Source organism: Dromaius novaehollandiae, chromosome 2, assembly GCF_036370855.1.
Source record: "Dromaius novaehollandiae isolate bDroNov1 chromosome 2, bDroNov1.hap1, whole genome shotgun sequence".
Classification (NCBI taxonomy): Eukaryota; Metazoa; Chordata; class Aves; order Casuariiformes; family Dromaiidae; genus Dromaius; species Dromaius novaehollandiae.
Genome location: NC_088099.1, coordinates 40,786,462 through 40,805,657, shown reverse-complemented (window position 1 = coordinate 40,805,657; position 19,196 = coordinate 40,786,462). Strand labels below are relative to the sequence as shown.

The 19,196-nt window shown below is 39.6% G+C and overlaps 1 protein-coding gene across 3 annotated transcripts in view; it reads left to right on the top strand.

The window, feature by feature from the left end:
- Positions 1–10,172: 10,172 nt before the first annotated feature.
- Positions 10,173–19,196, top strand: part of ABCB5 (ATP binding cassette subfamily B member 5) — a 35,954-nt gene continuing 26,930 nt past the window's right edge. The window contains exons 1-10 of one of the 3 annotated variants that reach the window (XM_026105132.2): positions 10,186–10,310; positions 10,910–10,988; positions 11,448–11,516; positions 12,675–12,762; positions 12,858–12,906; positions 13,945–14,098; positions 14,527–14,593; positions 14,814–15,005; positions 16,078–16,249; positions 17,433–17,557. In XM_026105132.2, coding sequence (XP_025960917.1) covers positions 11,468–11,516; positions 12,675–12,762; positions 12,858–12,906; positions 13,945–14,098; positions 14,527–14,593; positions 14,814–15,005; positions 16,078–16,249; positions 17,433–17,557 — 896 coding nt within the window. In that variant the 5' untranslated portion in view covers positions 10,186–10,310; positions 10,910–10,988; positions 11,448–11,467. Of the gene's footprint in view, positions 10,311–10,909; positions 10,989–11,408; positions 11,517–12,674; positions 12,763–12,857; positions 12,907–13,944; positions 14,099–14,526; positions 14,594–14,813; positions 15,006–16,077; positions 16,250–17,432; positions 17,558–19,196 lie in introns of all 3 variants that reach the window. The other 2 variants (XM_026105130.2, XM_026105131.2) reach the window with 2 other exon arrangements.

The following is a 19,196-nucleotide window of genomic DNA, read 5'->3' as shown; positions in this document are numbered from 1 at the left end:
CACAGTGCATATTGACTTTAAGGATATTTAGTAATGAGCTGTGCAGCTAGCTCTTCCACTTACTTACATGTCTACGTATTCGTTCATCAGCATAGTACAAATAGATTCCAGTGAATGACATAGATTGTTGTAAGGACCAACAGGACAGAAAAATACCATTTTTTCTTTTTTGTTGACCTAAACAAATTTGTATCCATTAATAAATCAAAATAATGTTTGAATAACATCAGTTTTAAAATATAAGTGCTTACTTTGCTTTGAGTATACTTTTGGTGTAACTGATCTCAAATAGTCACTTTTTAAAATGTCTATTTTACTATAATTCTGCAATGCAGCTAAATATCCTTAAAAACAAAATGTTGCTTCTCTGAATATAAGTTGATTATAGGACAGTTAATTGACATGCTACCTGAATTCATGCCTGTACTAAGTCATTAATTAGAAAATTATGAGACTGTTCAGGAGCTCCAAATAGTTTTGGCAGTGTAACCCAGATCATTTGTCATCCTTTTGAAAAGGATAAAGAGGAACTAAGAAACACAAGGCATCAATGCCAGTTATTCCTCAGTGTTCCCACCCTTTCTTTCATAGTCACAGGCACATTTAGTGGAAGGCTAATATATTTCCAAAGCTAGTGTGTTATAGACTAATCTTTATTGGCAGGCTGTCACTAAGTAGAAAACACTAGCACTTTCCTGAATCTTTAAGAGCTACTCAGGCATATTCTTTTGTGTTCCTTGGAGTTACTATTATCTCCTTAAAAGGAAATATCTTTCCGTTGACCTTGCTGATGTCCACACTAACTCAGATCCAAGCAGAAGTTCATTAGAGTTCTGGTAATCTGTTTAGAAAGCAGTACAACAGTAGGAAAGTTTGGTGAAAGCCTAAGCATGGTTGTGCAGTGAAGCATACAAAACTGTAAAGTTACGTAACTTGTTTAATAGTGCAAATCTAGTTAGAGCTAAAAGTTTAGCACTTCATTAAAATAGTACAGACAATTCTGATCTAGAGTTGTGTCAACAAGACATAAAACATGGTGGAAACAATAAAGTGATCTTTGTCTCAGTAGCCCCTTTGGTTGCCCGAGCACTCTGTGGTCCATGTGAAGGGCTTCTCTCACTTTTGTGAAAGTAAATTGTTACTGGTACATTAAAGATGCCACTGGACAAACAGTGCTCCTTATCTGTCTGCTGAAGGACTGGCCCAGAAGCTTAAGGAAAAAGGAGGTGATTTTGAATCCCAATCTGCAGAGTACGCAGATAACATTAGTAACTAAGGTCTGTGTATACTGACACTTCTCATATGGAAGGAGCAAGAAGCAGGAAAAAGAGACCACAGTGATAACTGTGGTGTTGAGCATCTACCACATGGCACACAAAGAAGTGCACATTTCAAAGATGCCAGTGTCTTTCTTTTAAATTTTGAGCAAGTCTGTTTTGGGATATGGAGTTCTTGATCTGCCTCTGATCACAAGCTATTTATAAATCAGACAAATAAAATACTTTGTTCTTCCTCTTGCCCTGTCAATCTCTTCTGTTTCATCTGAATTTGGTTCCATGGAATCTAACACAAGGATTAACAACCATAAACACAGCAGTCTGAAAAACAGGAACCAAACTTTGGCAGGAATCCTACTGTTGTTGTCTGAAGTGCCAAAACATTTTTCCTCAGCAGAGAGGAAGGCCAAAGACATGCGAATAGGCTATCATGAAAAAAAAAGCCAGCTGCCCAAAGGGAAAACATTATTGTGATGATATAATGCAACTTTATGAAAAGAAGTAACATCTTCCCTGACCGAAGAGGCTTAACCCAGGTTTACAATCAGAGTAATTTCTTCGGGTGATTGAGAGCAGTTTGCATACCATTGCACTAGGCAGCTGCCTTCATAAATTTGCCCTATCTCCCCAATTTCAAGCTGATTCCACCATTAATCCCAGGACGTCCTTTTCTATTCATGCTCTCTTGCTTAGGTACCATGTAACTCGGACGTGACTATGAGGTATAATGTCAGGGGACAGCTCATATTTTCCATGCTCAAGGCATGGATGGATTGGGAACTTCTAAAGAAAGAGTCAATGTGGTTTTGGAGAGAGAAGAGTGATGGTATCAGTTGCACAAGCAGATGCTGCAGCTCTCAGGAGAGGGGGCAACCATGGCATGGGGCAGGGCACAGTGAGAGGGTTTGTAGTAAGAAATTTAGGAGTGGCTGTGATTGTGACCTACGCAGTGCCAGCTCCAGCTCAGTTCTGCAATAACCATCACCTTCTTGAGCCTGGAGCTATCATATATATTATCAAAATAGGGAGCTCATTTTTTATTACTCTTAAGAGCTTTATTTTTATTAAGGTTAAATTTCTTACTTGTATCTTTAAATGATATATGCTTCTGTTATAAAGCACTTGGGGTATGTAATGCAAATCTACCTTCTGTCCCTGCTTTTTAAACATTCCTTTTTCTAGATTAGATAGTATCAGTGGAAGGTCATCGTTCATGAGCGTTTTTACAAGAAAGAAAAGTCCATTTTCATTGTGGTCTGTTCTGACAAAGGAAACAGTGACATTCTCATAAGATTTGTGAAGCACAGAGGAATAACCTCAGTGAGCAAGGATTTTTACACTGATTCCTTTAGAAGAAAGGTACCCGATTCACTGATCCTTGAGAAAATATAAGCTTTTGATATGAATGTCATTCAGGACTAAACACACTACCTGTTTGACTAACTCTTGTTTGATTCAGACAGCCATGTTTTTTTGCTATATATGTATTTATATAAAACCTACAAAATGCTAGATTGTTGGAGGGGGAGAAGCTAGAGCAAAAGAGATTGATCCTTTCCCTCAAGATTTGACATTGTGTTGAGGAAAAAAAAGACAATTAATTGTCAGTATGGTAACATGCTAACTCCCTCTGAGAATCTGAGGCAAAATGATAAATGAACTGAAATTTTCTGTGTTGCTTGCACCCAGTCCAGCACTGCCCAGCACATTCAATACAACGGCTTTCAGGACAGAGTAAGGTGCTTGGCTACAGCTACACCTGTAGTAAAGATATCAGGTATTTTCTTTACACATTAGTATGCAAACTGCTGGTAATCTACCATCACATCAATTTGTGCTGTGGAATAGGATTCACTCCTTGAACATGACCTTTGAGAAGCAGAATATACTGTGGTTTCTATCCACAGTGCTTCATTCAGCCCTTGGCTGTGTCAGAAGGACACTATGAATTAATCTTACCAATGAGCAAACCATTAAAGTCGTTATGTCTACATTGGTAGAAGTGTCCAGCTCCTGAGGAGGTCCATGGCCCTCAAGTCACTGGACTGGCTCAGAAATAGCCCCTCTGGAGTGGACTGGCCACATGTTCACAGTCTGTTAAAATCCGAGTTTCCTTTGGGCCTCATGCATCTCATGCACCCAGGATTCTGAGACATACTAATTAATTTTTATATTTTAACAATTCACAGTGTTATGCATGAGTGCTGTGCTGTGGCACAGTGATGTCACACAGCAAAAATGTAGAGAGGTATTTTTATAGTACAAAGCCAAGAAGATGTATTGCATGCTCCAGGGTATGCATGAAGGTGTGCAGAAATGAGGACACAAAGCCTACTAGAACCATGTGCCAGCGCAGTGGAAGGTGGAGAGAACCAAAACCATCCCATATAAGTTAGTTTCTGAGAGAAAACTGAGGAATAAACTATTTTTAAAACCAAATCTTATTTTCATCCTAAAGTGAACTGGTTCATTCCAAAAAGAAGCCTGGTAGTTAACTAATATGCACACCATGTCAGTAACCCACTCCAGGGACATCATGGACTAGGAAGCTAAGTCATTTGACAGTGCTTGAGATGGCACTTGATGTATGCTAAAAGAAGTTGCGGAAAAGGATGCTTTGAATCAGTTCTTGAAAACCATCCATGGCCCACATGTTCTCCTAGGGTATGAGTTTCCTTTTGTATCACTTTTTCTAAATGCTCTGCAACTTCTCCAACTTCCCATCTCTCACCAACAAAAACTTTTACCATGTCTGATGCTAGCAAAAATTCCACAAGCTCAGTTTATACCTGACATCCTGTCTTTCACCAAATTAAAAGATGTACCAGCTCTGTTCCATTCTGCCCTTCATTGTGCTCATAGACACAACAGAGAAAACAGAGTTGATAAGAAACTCAAAAACTGATCTAATCTTTCACCAAGCCTCAGGGGGAAATCATTGATACAAAACCTTTCCGTAAAGAAGATTGTTTGATTTGACTTGGAAGAAAATCAATCTAGACTCCAACAACCTTTCTTAGTAATCTGCTCCAGTGCTTAAATGCTAATAACATTTTCCTAATATTTACCTTTTTTCTTTCTTACTGTAGTTAAGCACCCCAGTAGATATGGAAGAAAACGTATTACATTGTTTTTGCAGCAATCTCTCATTTTTTAAAAAAGCTATTTGCATGTTTTCCACCACACCCAATTCCTTCCATCTTTTCTTGTAGATCATATCTTCTACTCCCTTTTAATTCTGCTTTCTTCCATACTTCCTTTCACCCACATCTTTCTTGAAATAAAACAACTGAAACCAGACAGTACTCCAGCTGGGGACTTGAAAGTGCTAAGCAGAGCAAACATTACTCCATGTGTTTCACATATGACTTCATTTGGCTTTTGTGAATTTTTCTTTTTTTCCCCATAGCAGTTTGATACTGTTGGCTCCTCTTTATTTTGCCATTCAGTGCATCTCCTAGATGCTCTTCTCAGAAAAGCTGCCTACAAAGTTATTCCTAACCTCTACTTCTTGATGGATTATTTCTACACAGGAGTGCTTCCTGTGCTTCTGTGAGAAAGAATGGCATCTTATCTGAGTTTGTCAATATCCCTGTCCCATTGACCACAATGTCACTATGTCCTTATGTTCTTGTTATCCTTAGTAATTTGACCTTTCTTACACTTTTAGAACATTTTCCTCTCCAGTTTCAGGTCACTAAACCATTCCTTACTTGGCAAAGCTGGTCTTTTTATCATACTTATCTTTTCTTTATACTGCTGTAATTTGTGTTTCACTCCATAACAAGATTTTATGAACTGCCAACTCTTCTTATTTCTTTTTGCCCTTGGACTGCTTTTCTATGAATAACAATCTTCACATGTCCAAATCTTTTCTATATTTTGCTGTTGTTCCCCTCTCTTTTCTAACTAAATCATTAACTCTATAATTTCAGTCTCTTTCACCCAAATTTTCTTCCTCTATAACATTGTCTCACCAGACAAAATGTAGAAAGCCAGTTTCTAGCTAACTAGATCTCTTGAAACAAGATATTGTCCCTAGCACAGTCCAAAAATTTAAGAGACATTTTTTTCTCTTATTTAGCTAGCATCATCTTCCTAATACTCCTGATCTGAGGAAGCAAACAAAGTTGGTTTGTCTGTCTCCTCCACTGTGGGCCTCAGGACAAATAACTTTCTTATACAAGGCAGTTCCTCCTCCCTTTCCCTTTCTCTGCTCCCTGTCTTCCTGAGGAAGGTGTATAACTTGACATTTCAGCCCAGTGAATTATCCCTATAGGTCTTTATCAGGCCAAGTAAGTGACATCATTTTGATAATGCATGAAGTCTTCCTGTTTGTTTAGGTATATAAAGTGTTCATCAGAATGACTAGCTTCTGTGTTTCCTATGATTTTACTACTTATATCCCTTCATTAATTAAAAGAGTGATTTTTTTTTAATAGAAAGCAATGAACCACATTGACTTGATGTTTTTTTCTGAGGAAGGAAGAATTATTGTAGTTACCTGAGAAATCTGTAAATTCTCTGTATTTATCAGTTAAGTGTCTCCTAAAACAGACCTACAAACTTTACAAGAAAGAATAAAGTGCATTTCCACGTTTTTCCTCTTTTGAGCAAACAAACTACAGATAACCTGTAAAACCATTTCAGCTTCGATAAATTCTTGCAAGTTGCTCTAAGTAGAAGAAATTGTGCTGAAATAGATACGTCTGATATAACTCTGTTTAGTTAAAAGAATTGGATATGTTCCCACTCCTTGATTTCAGGAACACCACAAATAGCTGGTTTTGTTGGTCACAGCATCCTGACTTTTAGACAACATAGCTAAAAAAACTCAGTCTCTCTCAGAAAATTCAAGATGAACTCTAACCTATTTATTGCCTCTATCTACTTCATTTTTTCTGTTTCCAACCTTCACTTCCACTCAGACTTTCCATGTCCCCCCCCCCTCCCCCCCATCCATTGCATCAAATCCCTGACAGTTTTGCAGTTGTCAGTATTGTAGTGGTATATATGACTTTGTCTCGGTTTGGAGAATTACAGCCTTTAGGTAGCTGGTCCCCATAAAGAAACTAGAAAACTTCTTTACTTCTAGTTTGCAAGTGTGATGAATATCCCCAAACCTTTCAACTTAGTACTTAAGCGCACATGCACTTACAGCTCTCTCTCATGCAGTGCTTCTCTGTGCAAAGCAAAACAAAAGGTGTCACAATCTTTTCTCAAGCCTGAGAGACAAGTGCCACAATCTTTTCTCAAGCCTGAGAGACAAGTGCATGTAGTCCTCTTTAATAGGCATTGTAGAACCTTTTATAGCGATGCAAACAGCCTGAAATAATTGAAGAATACGTCAGTAGGTGAGCCTTTCTGTTTCTATTTAAAACCAGTCAACTGGCCTAACCAATGGTGTTATCAAGCTTACCTCAGTAAACAGAATTTATCCCACTCTCATTCCCCCAACTGGCCCTAAATAATCAACATAACCTCTTAGCATATTCAGTAAGAACTTAGGATGATAATGAGCTTTGTATATGCCCACCAAAACATGGCTCTACTTTACCGTGGGGCTGCACACACTATTGCATAACCGCAGCTACTACAAATAATTAAAAATATTACTGTTGAGCTTGAGTACAATACCTGCGTTGCTGTGCTGTTGTAGAGATGCAGGAGTTGCCTGTAGCAACAAGTGAATGCGTCTGCAGGGCTTGAGCCCTGTAAGTGTCAATATTGTATTTTTGGTCTAACTTTTGATAGATAAATGTTGAAACAAATGATTTTTTTTAAAAAAAAAAGTAGTTCTAACAAGTATTTTCTGGCTGAATCACAGCTGTAACAAGGATACAAAGGTTGCAAAGTGAGTAACATACCAAATAAGAACAAGAGAAGATACAGCTCCTTCTTTCATAGCTCCTTCCTGTTAGCTAGCCCTCGGCTGCATGGGGAATGTACGTGATTTCCACCGATGAGCTGCAGCTAGGGTAATGAGCCAAGTATTACCCTGGACTCCCCAGGAGTGATTCACTGGTGCAGGCTGGCTGTCTCACCTGCGTTCTTCAGTTCTGTTGTGGCAGTCGAAAAGCAATAATGGCTATGATAGTGGTAAAATACAATACATCTTCTTTCTTTGACTATTATTTTGAGGAGATGTTCCAGTAAAACTGGATGTTTACTACTTTCACATACCACACAAGGTATTCTCTTTAGTACTAATGCTTTGTAGGGGAAATGAGTTCTCATTTCCAATTTTTTTTTTAATTACACTGCTTATGAATAATACTTCTTTTTACTAGGTATCTTTTCTAGTTTAGTCAGCTATGGCTGCTGTTAATTAATCTAACTTGACTATGTTTAATTAATTTTGCCTTTCCTGTCACTGACTGGTTCTGGGAAGATCAAGCAAATACATGAAGGCATGTGTGAATATTGTCTATGTGGAATAAAAAGAATATTTTTCAGATGCAGTATTTTCCTAAGTTAAGAAAACATTTTTGGATAAAACAGGAAATAGCACTTCATCTCCAAATCATGCATATTTTACCATAATGGCCTCCAAAAAATTCTAAAGGCATTACTGTAAACTACTTTCTTTTATTGTTCCTCTACCTTTTGGCTATTGTTTGGAATCCCCCCTGTTTGACATGTACATGTTTTAGTCCACAGCTTGCCACTCCTGCAAAAATGTCAGATCACGTTAATGTGTTAGTTTTGATTTAAGTACAGGGCAGTTAGAAGTAATTAGACTTCAGCGGTGGGAAGGAGGGGGGTCTATATTTTTTCAGTAGGCTGTGTCACAAATCTTTTCTAGAAAATTCCTTCTTTCTCCTTCCTCTTCTTTAGTTTTTTGTTTGTTTGTTTGTTTTTTGGTGGGGAGATGCTTGTTAACCTCTATTGAATTTAGCTTGTCTTCCGAAGGAACAAAAGGAAGCAATGGAAGGGAGGAGGGGAAGTAGAAAACAACTTTCTTCTCAAGACTCAGTTCTTTTCTCTTCTGTGTGATCAGGTGTGATTGCCCTACCCATCTCCTATATCCTTTTTGGACTGTCTTTTCTATGTAGAGGAACTCAGAGGCTGTTTCTTACCTGGTGTGCAGTGACTACAGCAATGATCTGAATCTTATCTGCGCTTTAGTGTTAGAGTGTGAACAAATGAGAATGACACTTTGAAAAGTGGAGCTGCCTGAGTTTCAGGAGTATCAAACATTCAGGAGCTGCTAGCAGTCCCAAGACAGACTCCTGGGTACCCAGCAGCTCTGAAAACTGGCCCAAGAGAGTTTCGGGTTCATTCTGCTATTCTGCTTCCCTCCTTCCACTCTGCTATCTATGCGCTCTCTCAACCCCACACCTATCAAAAAATCCATGTCAGGCATTTAATGTCTTTCTTAGGGGGATGTCCCTACAACTCATCAATTACTTTAGATGTGGTGGTACATTCTTATGAAACCTACAGCTAATAATGTATTTTAACAAAAACTGAGATATGGTGATGGTTTGCTCTTTCTCCAATTGAAATGGAGGAAAAAAAAAAAGCCCTATTGTCTTCAGTGAAGACAATACCACATGCCACTGTGAGTTTTGGGATTGGGACAGCTAATTATTACATCTCGCCATTCTTTCCCTTCTGCTAAAATCTGTATATGCAGATTCTTCACATGTGCAGAAGCTGAAGCTTTTCATAAACCCTCTGGAACAGAGAATGCACCTACTAATGTGTGTTGTGCAGGCTGTAAGATGATGGAGCTTAACTCTCTGAGACTGTAATATGAACACTAAGTAACAGATAATGAGACAAGAAAGTAATAAGAAAGTAATAGGCCTGACATGCAGAAGTTTGGATTCAGGTGAACGTAAAGGGTCCCAGTGGGCAGAAGATGATGGTGAATCTTGTGAGTTGTTTTCAAGATACTGTAACCAATATAAAAAATGTAACATGAGTCTTGTAGAGAATAAAAGAGAAGCTTAAATTAGACTCAGTCCTGAACTTTTTACTCAAGAAAAAAAACTTGAGCTATTCAGCTGACTAGTTTAATGGACTGGGATTCAGTTTATGGGAAAAGAATGGCATTTGGGTGAATGGGAAAATAAGTAGGAGTTTATTTTTCACAAACAGTAAAGCATTGTTAGAAACAAATGATACAGATTCCAACATGTGCAGGTGGGTAAAGCTGAAGAAGTGTTATATTTAGAGCTGTGGAGAAAATCTGATTTGTTTACCTGATTTCTTGGTAACCCTTTGAGCTCACTCCTATTTTTGCCAAAATGAAACCCCACACAAATTGTGGGGTTGGGTGGGAATTAAATAAACAAAATGTGTTGTTTAGCTGTCGTGTAGTATTTTCTTAAAAAAAAAAAAAACTAAATTCAGCTAGCTTTGATCTTGATGCCATCTAGGAGTGAGAAATGAAAACACTTCTTTTTAAAAAATCTTAGTTCTTAGGTGGAATTCACAAACATATCTCTATTCATAGTTGAAATTCACTAAATTTGGTGTGACCTTGCAGAGAGTTTTCACCAACCGGAATTTTTCACTGCACAACTGACTTTTCTTAAACCATCACCTCACTGCTGTTTATTGGAAAAGACGATAGCACGGAGCTCCCCTGCGGGGGACGATCCTTCAGGTGCTTTTCCCCACTAAAATCCTTCTAGTTTCACTAACGGTGGGAATCAACTTGGAAAAAAGCCGTTTTCTGCTACCTGGGCCGAGCGGTTCCCCGCGTGGGGTGTGCCACGCCGGGCCCCCGCAGGCTGTCCCTAAGGAGGCCGCACAGCCCGAGGGGGTGCCGAAATCGCCCCTCACCTCCGCGGGCCCCTTTGCGGGAAGCAGTCCCCGAGCAGCGCTGCGCCGCGCCGCCGGGGCGAGGTCTCGCTGCGCGGCTGCGGGGGCGGCGGCCGCGCGGGGCAAGGTGCGGAGCGAGCGGCACCTTGAAAGCCTCCCCGCGGGCCGGCGGAGGGAGGCGCCGGCGACACCGGGCAGGTGGCGGCCGGGCCGGGCTGGCGGCCGCGGAGCTGGGGGAGCCGCGCCGCGGGGACGGCCGTGAGTAGGGCCGGGGGGGCCGGGGGCCTCCGCGCTTTGGCGGACGAGGCCGAGCGCGCCGGTGCTGCGAGTCTGTGCGAAACCCTTTTGCCTTTTCTCTAGCTGCTTTCTTTGGGATGTTGCCGTTTTGGCGCTGCCCCTAACTGTAGCGAATCTGAACGCGCGTTTTGGGGGAGCGCGGAGAGAGATGGGGGGCAGGGAGGGAAGGGCTATGACTTAAACTTCTCCCCCTTATTTTTCTATCAAGGATAGTGAGGTGTCTTGTAGTAAGGCTGTGGCGAATGACAGTGGGTGAATTTTAACCTCATAAGGGTTGTCCTTCTACCAATATATCCATCAGGACAGTCCCACAATCTCCTAAATTTATGGGCACAGCATGAGGTTTAAAGATAAAATGAAATAATAAGAGAAAAACACAACTAGAAATACATCTAAAAGGATGACTGAAAAAATACAGATTTTTCAGGGATGTGTTCACTTGCGTAGAGGTTATGACAGACTGATTACATGTCGTGTTGTAACTACTATTTTAGCCTACCTCAGTGACTCAAATTCTTTTTAATTTTTTTTCTTTTTAACTTATATACATGATATATCAGGGAGCAAAGCCTAGGAAGACTTGGAATGTCAGTCATTTACTGTCTCAGAATATCACGTAGTTGGTGCGTGGCATAACACGTAAGTGTATCTTTATTACCTTGATAATGATGATCATGTTATAACTGCTCAGTAAGCTTTAATCAAACACAAATTATTGAGGGAAATTTCTATTCTGTATTGTGCAGATTACCTTGGATGATCTGTTATGAATGATCTAGATGATTTAGTATTTATATGATACAGCATAAAAGACTACTTAAGTAGGTAACTGGATTAGGTGATATTGTTCTAGTTTGTATTGTTTTTAATATCTTCATGCAACAGGAGTGTTTTACCATGCTGTTATAAATTTCTTTTAGTCGTTCTATGTCAGTAGGGACAATATTGATACTAAAATGTATTGAGTTATGAAAAAAACATATTTTTCTTGTGAACTCTTTACTTATCAACCATTTCCAAAGGTGGTGATGTGGGGAGTTTTTGTTATTTTGTATGCAGGTTTTGACTAATGTGACTTTCATCTTTATACCTCATAAGTATACAACAAAGGAAAAACAATGAGGGATGATTTTGTAAATCATGCAGAAAAGGACCTCTCTGATGCTGGTAAGCTAAGTGCATTAAAATGGTGTGTGTGTTTGAGGACTATATTTCGCAGCTCTCAATCTAAAGGTGCATTATAAATCCTGCTTGATTGCTGTAGTGATTTTATAGGAGATAGAATATTAGCAGGGTCTGAATATGTGTATTCTATAGCAATTTGCTGGACACATCCTATTTTTCCTTTCATATTCTTCCATCTCAGTAAGTTTCTAGTGAGTTTAAAATAACTAAAGCCATCACCCAGAAAATGTGCATGAATGAGTCATTCCACTGAGTTCAACTATGTTCATGCGTAAACGTGAGTAAAGTTATTTAGGTGGTACTGGCCTGAGCATGCAAATAAGATGAGCCCAGTAAGGCAGATACATGTCATTGCCTTTGAATAGCTATTTAAACAAATCTGTATAGACTGCCTGACAAAGGTACATAAAAACAGTACATGGAAAATTCTGTTCACAATGAGTCAGTAGTTATAGTTGAGGCCAAAGCAGACTGGGGATGGCTACTGTGTTGAGAGCAGTTCTCCACATGTGATTCTCAACTGGCTCCCTGTGGTGATTCTGCTCATCAGTTTCTTTATCCACTTGTTACATCTCATCTTATGCTGTTATAATCATAAGCTGTTTGGGGTGAGATTCCTCTTTTGTATAGATGTCTAAAGCCTTTAGTACAAAGGAGCTGGGCTCTATGGCAACTACTGCAATACAAAGAAATAATAAAGATGGCCAGACAAAAGGCAAAGACACAGTTCTGCAGTTAACTCGCACACATTCAGTGTTACCTACAGCAATTATAACCAATTCCACTTACATGGGTAGGGCTTCTCCTCCTTTTGCATTGAATCATGTAGGTGTTTGTAGAAACATTGTTTAATTCTTGCTTCTAGTCTTTGATACCTTTTCTGTACAAATATATTTTAATGGTGAAAATGAAGGTTGTTTTCATCACAGAAATGGGACTGGACACTTCTCCTGGAGAGGAGGAGATAAGCTAAAGAGAAAGGAACTTTTGAGGAAAAATTAACTGGGCTGTTTCAAGAATATGAGAAAAAAACTAATCTTTAAGCTTTAAACTGCAAAAGAATGAGCAGGGAAAGATGAAAGAAAATGGTACAAAAGACTGGATGTTATGTTAAAACAATGTCTGCTTTTTGTTCCACAGAACCTGCAAGCGAGGGATATGACAACCCTTCTTTCCAACATGAGGAAAATCTTCAACAAAGTGATGAGTTAAAGACCAAGAAAAAAAAGTAGGGGTTCTCTGAACTACACATATTGGCTGCTGGTTTTTATTGCTTTGCTAAAAGGAGCTTATCTTAATTTAGTCTTTTGTATTTCCTTCTAGGAAGCAAAATGAGAAGCCAGAGAAAAAGGTGGTTAGCATTTTTGAACTGGTTAGTGTCCAGTTTGATGGTCTGCTTTACATTTCCTTTTCTTTGTCTGCCATTGTGAATTGTTTATGTATGTAGAACAGTTAATAGGCAGTCAAAAACTGGAAAAGACATCTGAGACCCATGAAATGCTAGGTCCTCTTTAAAATTTGGACTGCTATGTCAAGTTCCCACCAGCGTATATTGGTAGTACTTGAAGCAGTTCAGTGTTAGTGCTGTTGCAGAATGAAGCTCACCCGTGTTGAGGTTGATCTAGGACATATACACTGCACAGGCCCTTGCCTGAGCTCCATTTATAAAGGATTATCCTGGGCTTGACCTCTGAGAGATTTACTCTCTGAGAGAAGCAGTGGTATGTTTTTACATCAGTTTTCTACAACAGCTATTCCCAAATAACTCTGTGCATAGACATGCTTATTGTGGACTGAGAGAACTTTTATTCCTTTCTGGTTTATTCTATGACTATTTACACTTTGGAAGTAGGTTAGGACACTTAGGAATAACATGTTCTGATTTCAGATTAGCCACATCCAGGAATAGCTATTGCGCTTTAAATTCACATCATTTTTTTAAACCAGACAAACGTTCAAGGATAGACAAGTCTTAAGATACAATCACTGATGCAAACAATTTCTACTGGTAGATATAAGCCAGGTGCTGGTTGATAACTTGTTTACATTTCAAAAGCATTATCTTAGTAAATATGTAACTTGGTGGAAGGCAGTATGTAATAAATTGTACAAAGATCATCACTTAGAAACATATAGGACACACACTTTTTTTTCTTTTCCTGTTGAGTGAGGAAATGACCATGTGTCCTGCCAACATCCTGCAACAACCTTACTGAATATTGATTTAAAGATGTATATGGCCTATTACAAATTCTTCTTATGTTCTGTTTACCTACAGTTTTAGTATTGTTGCTTCTTAGAACATATATGCAAAATCAAAGCATGTCCTGGAAATGTGCCCTACTGTACCAAGTATGTGAATTGTCAGACATAACTTCGCTCTATTTTTTTTTCTTTAATGTTCACATAGTTTCGCTATGCTGATTGGGTGGATATACTTTTGATGATAGTTGGTTTGATAGCAGCTGCTGCAAATGGTACTGGATTACCACTTATGATCATTATCTTCGGAGACATGACAAACAGTTTTGTGCTAAGTGGCCTGAAAACAAATGCGTCAGAAGGTAAGTGAATAGACTTCTCTTAACATCGTTATGTTTTTCTACAGGGGCTAAGATATTCCCCAGACTGAGCGATGGTACGCATCTGAAAAAGTGTGTGATGAGCAAAATTCATCCCTCTGCAAATTACCAGATCATTTAAATCTACCCTTGATGGCTTGGACAGTACAAAACCAGTCCTTTGGCTGTCATCTTTATGAAAGAATTTCAGCATTGGTGGGATAGTAGGGAGCATGGCCAAGTTCTGTATCATCAGTTATTGGGGAATGTTGTGCCCTTACAGTTATAAGGTCAGAAAAGATGAATCTGTATTTGCCTAATGTCTGACCGCATTTGCTAAATACAGAACATTAAAAAATGATGACCCTAGACTGCTGTGATTTATTTTCTCTGTATATTATTACATAATTAATAGTTAATTTTTTTTGTAGATACTTCAGTAAATGGGTCCAGTTGTCCATCAATTCCAGGGATGGATATAGAAGCTGAAATGACAAAGTAAGGGTCTTTGTAATTATTCTGTTAACAACAGAATTTTTTTTTCTTTATTATCCTTGAACAGAAGCCAAATTTTGCCTTCTCAGAAGGGCTTCACAATAATGCATCACAGACTTTGGTATTTACCTTAGTGGAGTAAAGACTAACTGTAGCTTTGTAGATGTCACTTCTCTTGCAGGGTACAGAGTGATTATATGGCCTTTTTGTTCCCTTATCTCAGATTTGCTTACTACTATGTTGGAATTGGCTGTGCTGTGTTGATACTGAGCACCATCCAAGTGTGGACATTTTTGGTTGCTGCTACAAGGCAGACAGCAAAGATCCGGCAAAAGTTCTTTTTTGCAGTACTTCATCAGGAGATGGCTTGGTTCGACGCTATCCAGATTGGAACGCTGAACATCAGGCTGACAGAGTGAGGGCTCTATTTATTTTTGGCCCCCTAAATGTGATGTCTAAAAGAAAATTGCCATTTGTCTTCTATGGAATTACCTATAGAGAGTTTCAAAGAAAACTTCAAACTGAAGTGTGAAATATTGCAGCTTTCTGAGGGAGGAATTCATTATCCTTTTCCACTTCATTTGTGCAGTTTCTGTGATATATGTATTGGAAGGGTTTATGCTGTGAAATGCTGTATTCTACCTGTCTGACATTGGCTTTGCAATATTTATGAAGTACATGTCAGACAGTACTAGATAAACAGCTCTGCTGTCTCCAACTAATTTACAGACACTGAAAGCTCTGACACTTTATTGAATGGGTATGAACTCACATTTATATCCAGCCAGATCTCAGTCCGGACTCAATCCGAAGTCAGTTGAAGACTTCTGGAGCTTTTCCATAGACTTCAATGGGTTTGGGGGTGAGGACTGCATAGATGAACACAGATTCTTCTGGGTTTTAAGAGAGCTTTGGACAGAGCTGTAGCCTGAAAGCTGTAAGAGAGGCTTAAATGAAACCACTCACAGCTCTAATATCTGCACTATCTTGGAAGAGAAAAAGGGGAGGGAAAATGGTATGAAAAACAGAAGTTCTTCCAAATAACAATTTTCTGATAGAGATAAGCCTTGATCTGAGGATGTGAGCAAAATTAAGAATATAAAATGCATCAGAGAGCCCAGAGGAAGAAGCCATTTAGAGGGGATCCTGGGAGGTGAGAGGGTTGTTTGGCTGTTTACTTGTATTATTCCATTTGGATACTGGATAAGGAAACTAGGTCATTTGTGACCTAGTGACAGGACACAGAAACAGCAGAGATTGATGGAAAGTACAGAAAATGAGTCCTAGAAAATAGGAGGTTTCCACTGTACTTTGGCCACACAAGAGACTAATGGTACCATTCAGTAGCTGTGGTTAGAAATTTCCCTATGCCAGCTATGAAATGGCAAAACTTCTTACATTAGGCCACACATCATGAAACTGGAGGACAGGAGGAAGTCTAAAATAAGAAGCATTCCAAATTAACAAATCTTTTTTCTTTTTTTAAGGGACATCAACACCATCCATGAAGGCATCGGGGACAAAATCTGTATATTTGTACAATTTTTTGCCACATTTCTGGCAGGGATTATTGTAGGATTCATCCACGGGTGGAAGCTGACGTTAGTGATTTTGTCAGTCAGCCCTCTGCTTGCTGCATCAGCAGCAGTTTGGTCAACTGTAAGTGTGCGGGACTAACAAAGAAAGCAAACCAGAAAAAAATCACAGTTCTTCTCATACACAGGAAAGGGGAAGAGAAAGCAAAAAACCTAGCATGGGCTCTAGGTTGGGAGGCTGGTCCCATGGTTACTTTATCATTTCTTCCCTTCCTCCTATGGCTTTGTTGCTCTGGGTGCACAAAAAACCTGCGAGCATGCCCTTGCATGCCGTGTTCCTTCAGTCCACCTACTCTACTTTTGTGCCATGTAGCAGAAGGATAACCTGCATCAGAGAATCTGCCTCATGCAGAGTATTGCCTGAGGAAGGCCAGGCACACGCTCATACCCCTCACCCTTCCCTGTTAACACAAATGCCTTTCAAGCTCTTTCTGCCAGTGTGTGTACTGTATTTCTTGCAAATAATTTACCAAGTTTCATGCCATGTACAGAATTGAGGCTAGGACATATATACAGCTACCACAGAATGGATTAATACAAATCAGTGAAATAGCTGGAGAGGTTTCCTTTACAGACAGGGAGAGATTTTTCTCTTGTCGATCTGTTGTGGTCACACTAATGGGCACTGCTTGCATTCCTTATCTGTAATATTGTGGTTTTCTTCCCCTTGAAGCATTGCAAATATGTAAGGAAAAAGAGAATTAGAAGCCATAAGGGTAATGAGCTTGCTTACTTCAATGTCTATTATTGCTCTAGTTTCTGAACACCTCAGCTTGCAATATTTCTATACTCTGAGCACCATGATGTTAAAAAGTACTGTTTATCCTCATTGTATGGAGAGCAGAACTACTTACGCTGCCTGTTAAAGTCATCTCTAAAGAGCAGAGTTTCCTAACGCCTTCACAGGAAGCCCAAGGGGCAGCCCCCAGAGCAGCTATGGCACACTTCCCTGACCACACAAAATGCTACGTCTGACGCATATCATAGTGTAGTTCAGAGGCTGTCCTCAGCCTGGGAGGGAGGTGGGTAAGTTGTGAAGCTCCTTTTGTATTTGTCTAGTCTTTCACTGATTTGGATGCAATCAAAAAAGCTAGAGAGTTTGGGGAAGTTCACGGCAAATGGAGGAGTTGATCCCAGCCATCCTAAAATTTATTCTTGTGCCTTGACCATTGATCACTCTTCTTCACCAATACAATGTGCATATCCTTTTGATAGGCTGCAATAAAATCTGTTTTCCAACTTTCCAGCTCCTGGCATCACTTACTGCTAAAGAACTGTCTGCTTATGCTAAAGCAGGGGCTGTAGCAGAAGAAATCTTGACAGCTGTGAAGACTGTTGTGGCTTTCAATGGACAAAAAAAGGCAATGGCAAAGTAAGTTTTTGAATTAGTAGTAATTCTACGTAATATATGCAAAAGAATTTTGGGTGTAGGGTATCGGAGGGGGGTGGAAGGAGGAGGTGGCATATTCTCCTTGGAGTCAGTTTATCCGTCTTTAAGTGAACAGCTCACCTGAAAATAAAGATGCAAAAGTAGATCAAGTCTGTGAACATAGAGTATTCAGTTTTATCACTACAGCATAGTCCCAAATTTCTCTTCTGAAAGAGATCTGGAGTTGAATTCAGAAATCAAAGCTATGGAAGGGTTACCTTTGTCTAGTACTCAAATAGAGCAAAACGTGATTAATTGCTTAACTTGTATAACGTGCACTGCTGTTCTGATCTTTGATTAATGAGCTTATATTTAAGCTTCACTGGATAAAGGCCTTAAGTAAAATCTCATCACTGGCTGTTATTACTTTAATGCTTTGCAAATAACACTTGTAGCTGACCTAATCCAGTCTTGGCCCTAGTCACATGTAGAAGGTGAGTCACTTGGTGTGAGTTGGATATGGCAGGACAGAAGCTCATTCACATATGTCAAATAACCCAACAAGCAAGCAAATGAAAATATTCAGTGCATAGATACAGGGCCACTAGTGCCATCTAACTGGAGAATGCAAAGACCTGGTCTACAGGATCCATAAATCTCTTATCTTTTTCAGCTGTCATGTTTGCCCTGCCGTTGTGCAAATTTTCTTGAATGACGTTAGCTCTAGCTCCAGGTCCAACAGTCTGCTTCTGTATTTGTCTGCTTCTAAGGGCTGAGGTCTGACTATCTTATGGTACTGGTCTCAGCTTACTGGGTTTTGTCCTTAAATTGCAACAGTTTTGAGACCCTCTTTTTTTTTCTAGAGTCTAAACCCTTTCCTCTTACATAATGAAGGCAAAAATGCCTTAGCTGGCCTAGATCAGTTGTGCCGCTACCAACACTAGGGTCTGACTGTCTTATGATAGGAGCTCCTTCAAACTGCTTTTCCCTTTTCTTGAATTCTAGAGACAAAATAACTGATATCCAGGTAACTTCATACCATTAAGGCCTTTTCCTCCCTCTACTGTTGACCGATCAGCCTCTTCCACAGCTCTGCCTCCTTCTAATGTGGAACAGGTGGCTCTCCTGGGTGGCTTTCCTGGGAACATGCCTACCCACGGACTGAGTAGGGCATTTTGCAAACTGTGGGTTGCAAATCCTATATAGCTCTCGAAAGGTGGTCTCAAGGAGTTAGGAAAAGCAACCATTAGTGATTCACTGTACAGTGTTCCCACTGGCTGCAAATGTTTACACTTGCCAGAGACCTTAAGAAGTCATCTGTTTCTGGCAGAGGCTTGGTGCTTCCACTGTAGCTGAGTGATCAATTATACTTGTAATCCATACTGAAATCCAATACTCATTCCCCATTCTTGGAGGATCTATGGTGCTGCTTATTTGGGGTAGGGATTGGACTTAAGAAGGCAACCAAGCCGAAACATTTCAATATATTTGAGTAGCGAATCCAGCATCAGTAGAATGCAGCAACCTACCTAATCAAAATTAGTTTGCATCATTTTAAGATTCCTTCCCAGCTGACTAAACTTGACCCTTCCCTTCAGATCTTCCTACTATGGGGAATTTGTGTGCATAAAATGTGCATCAG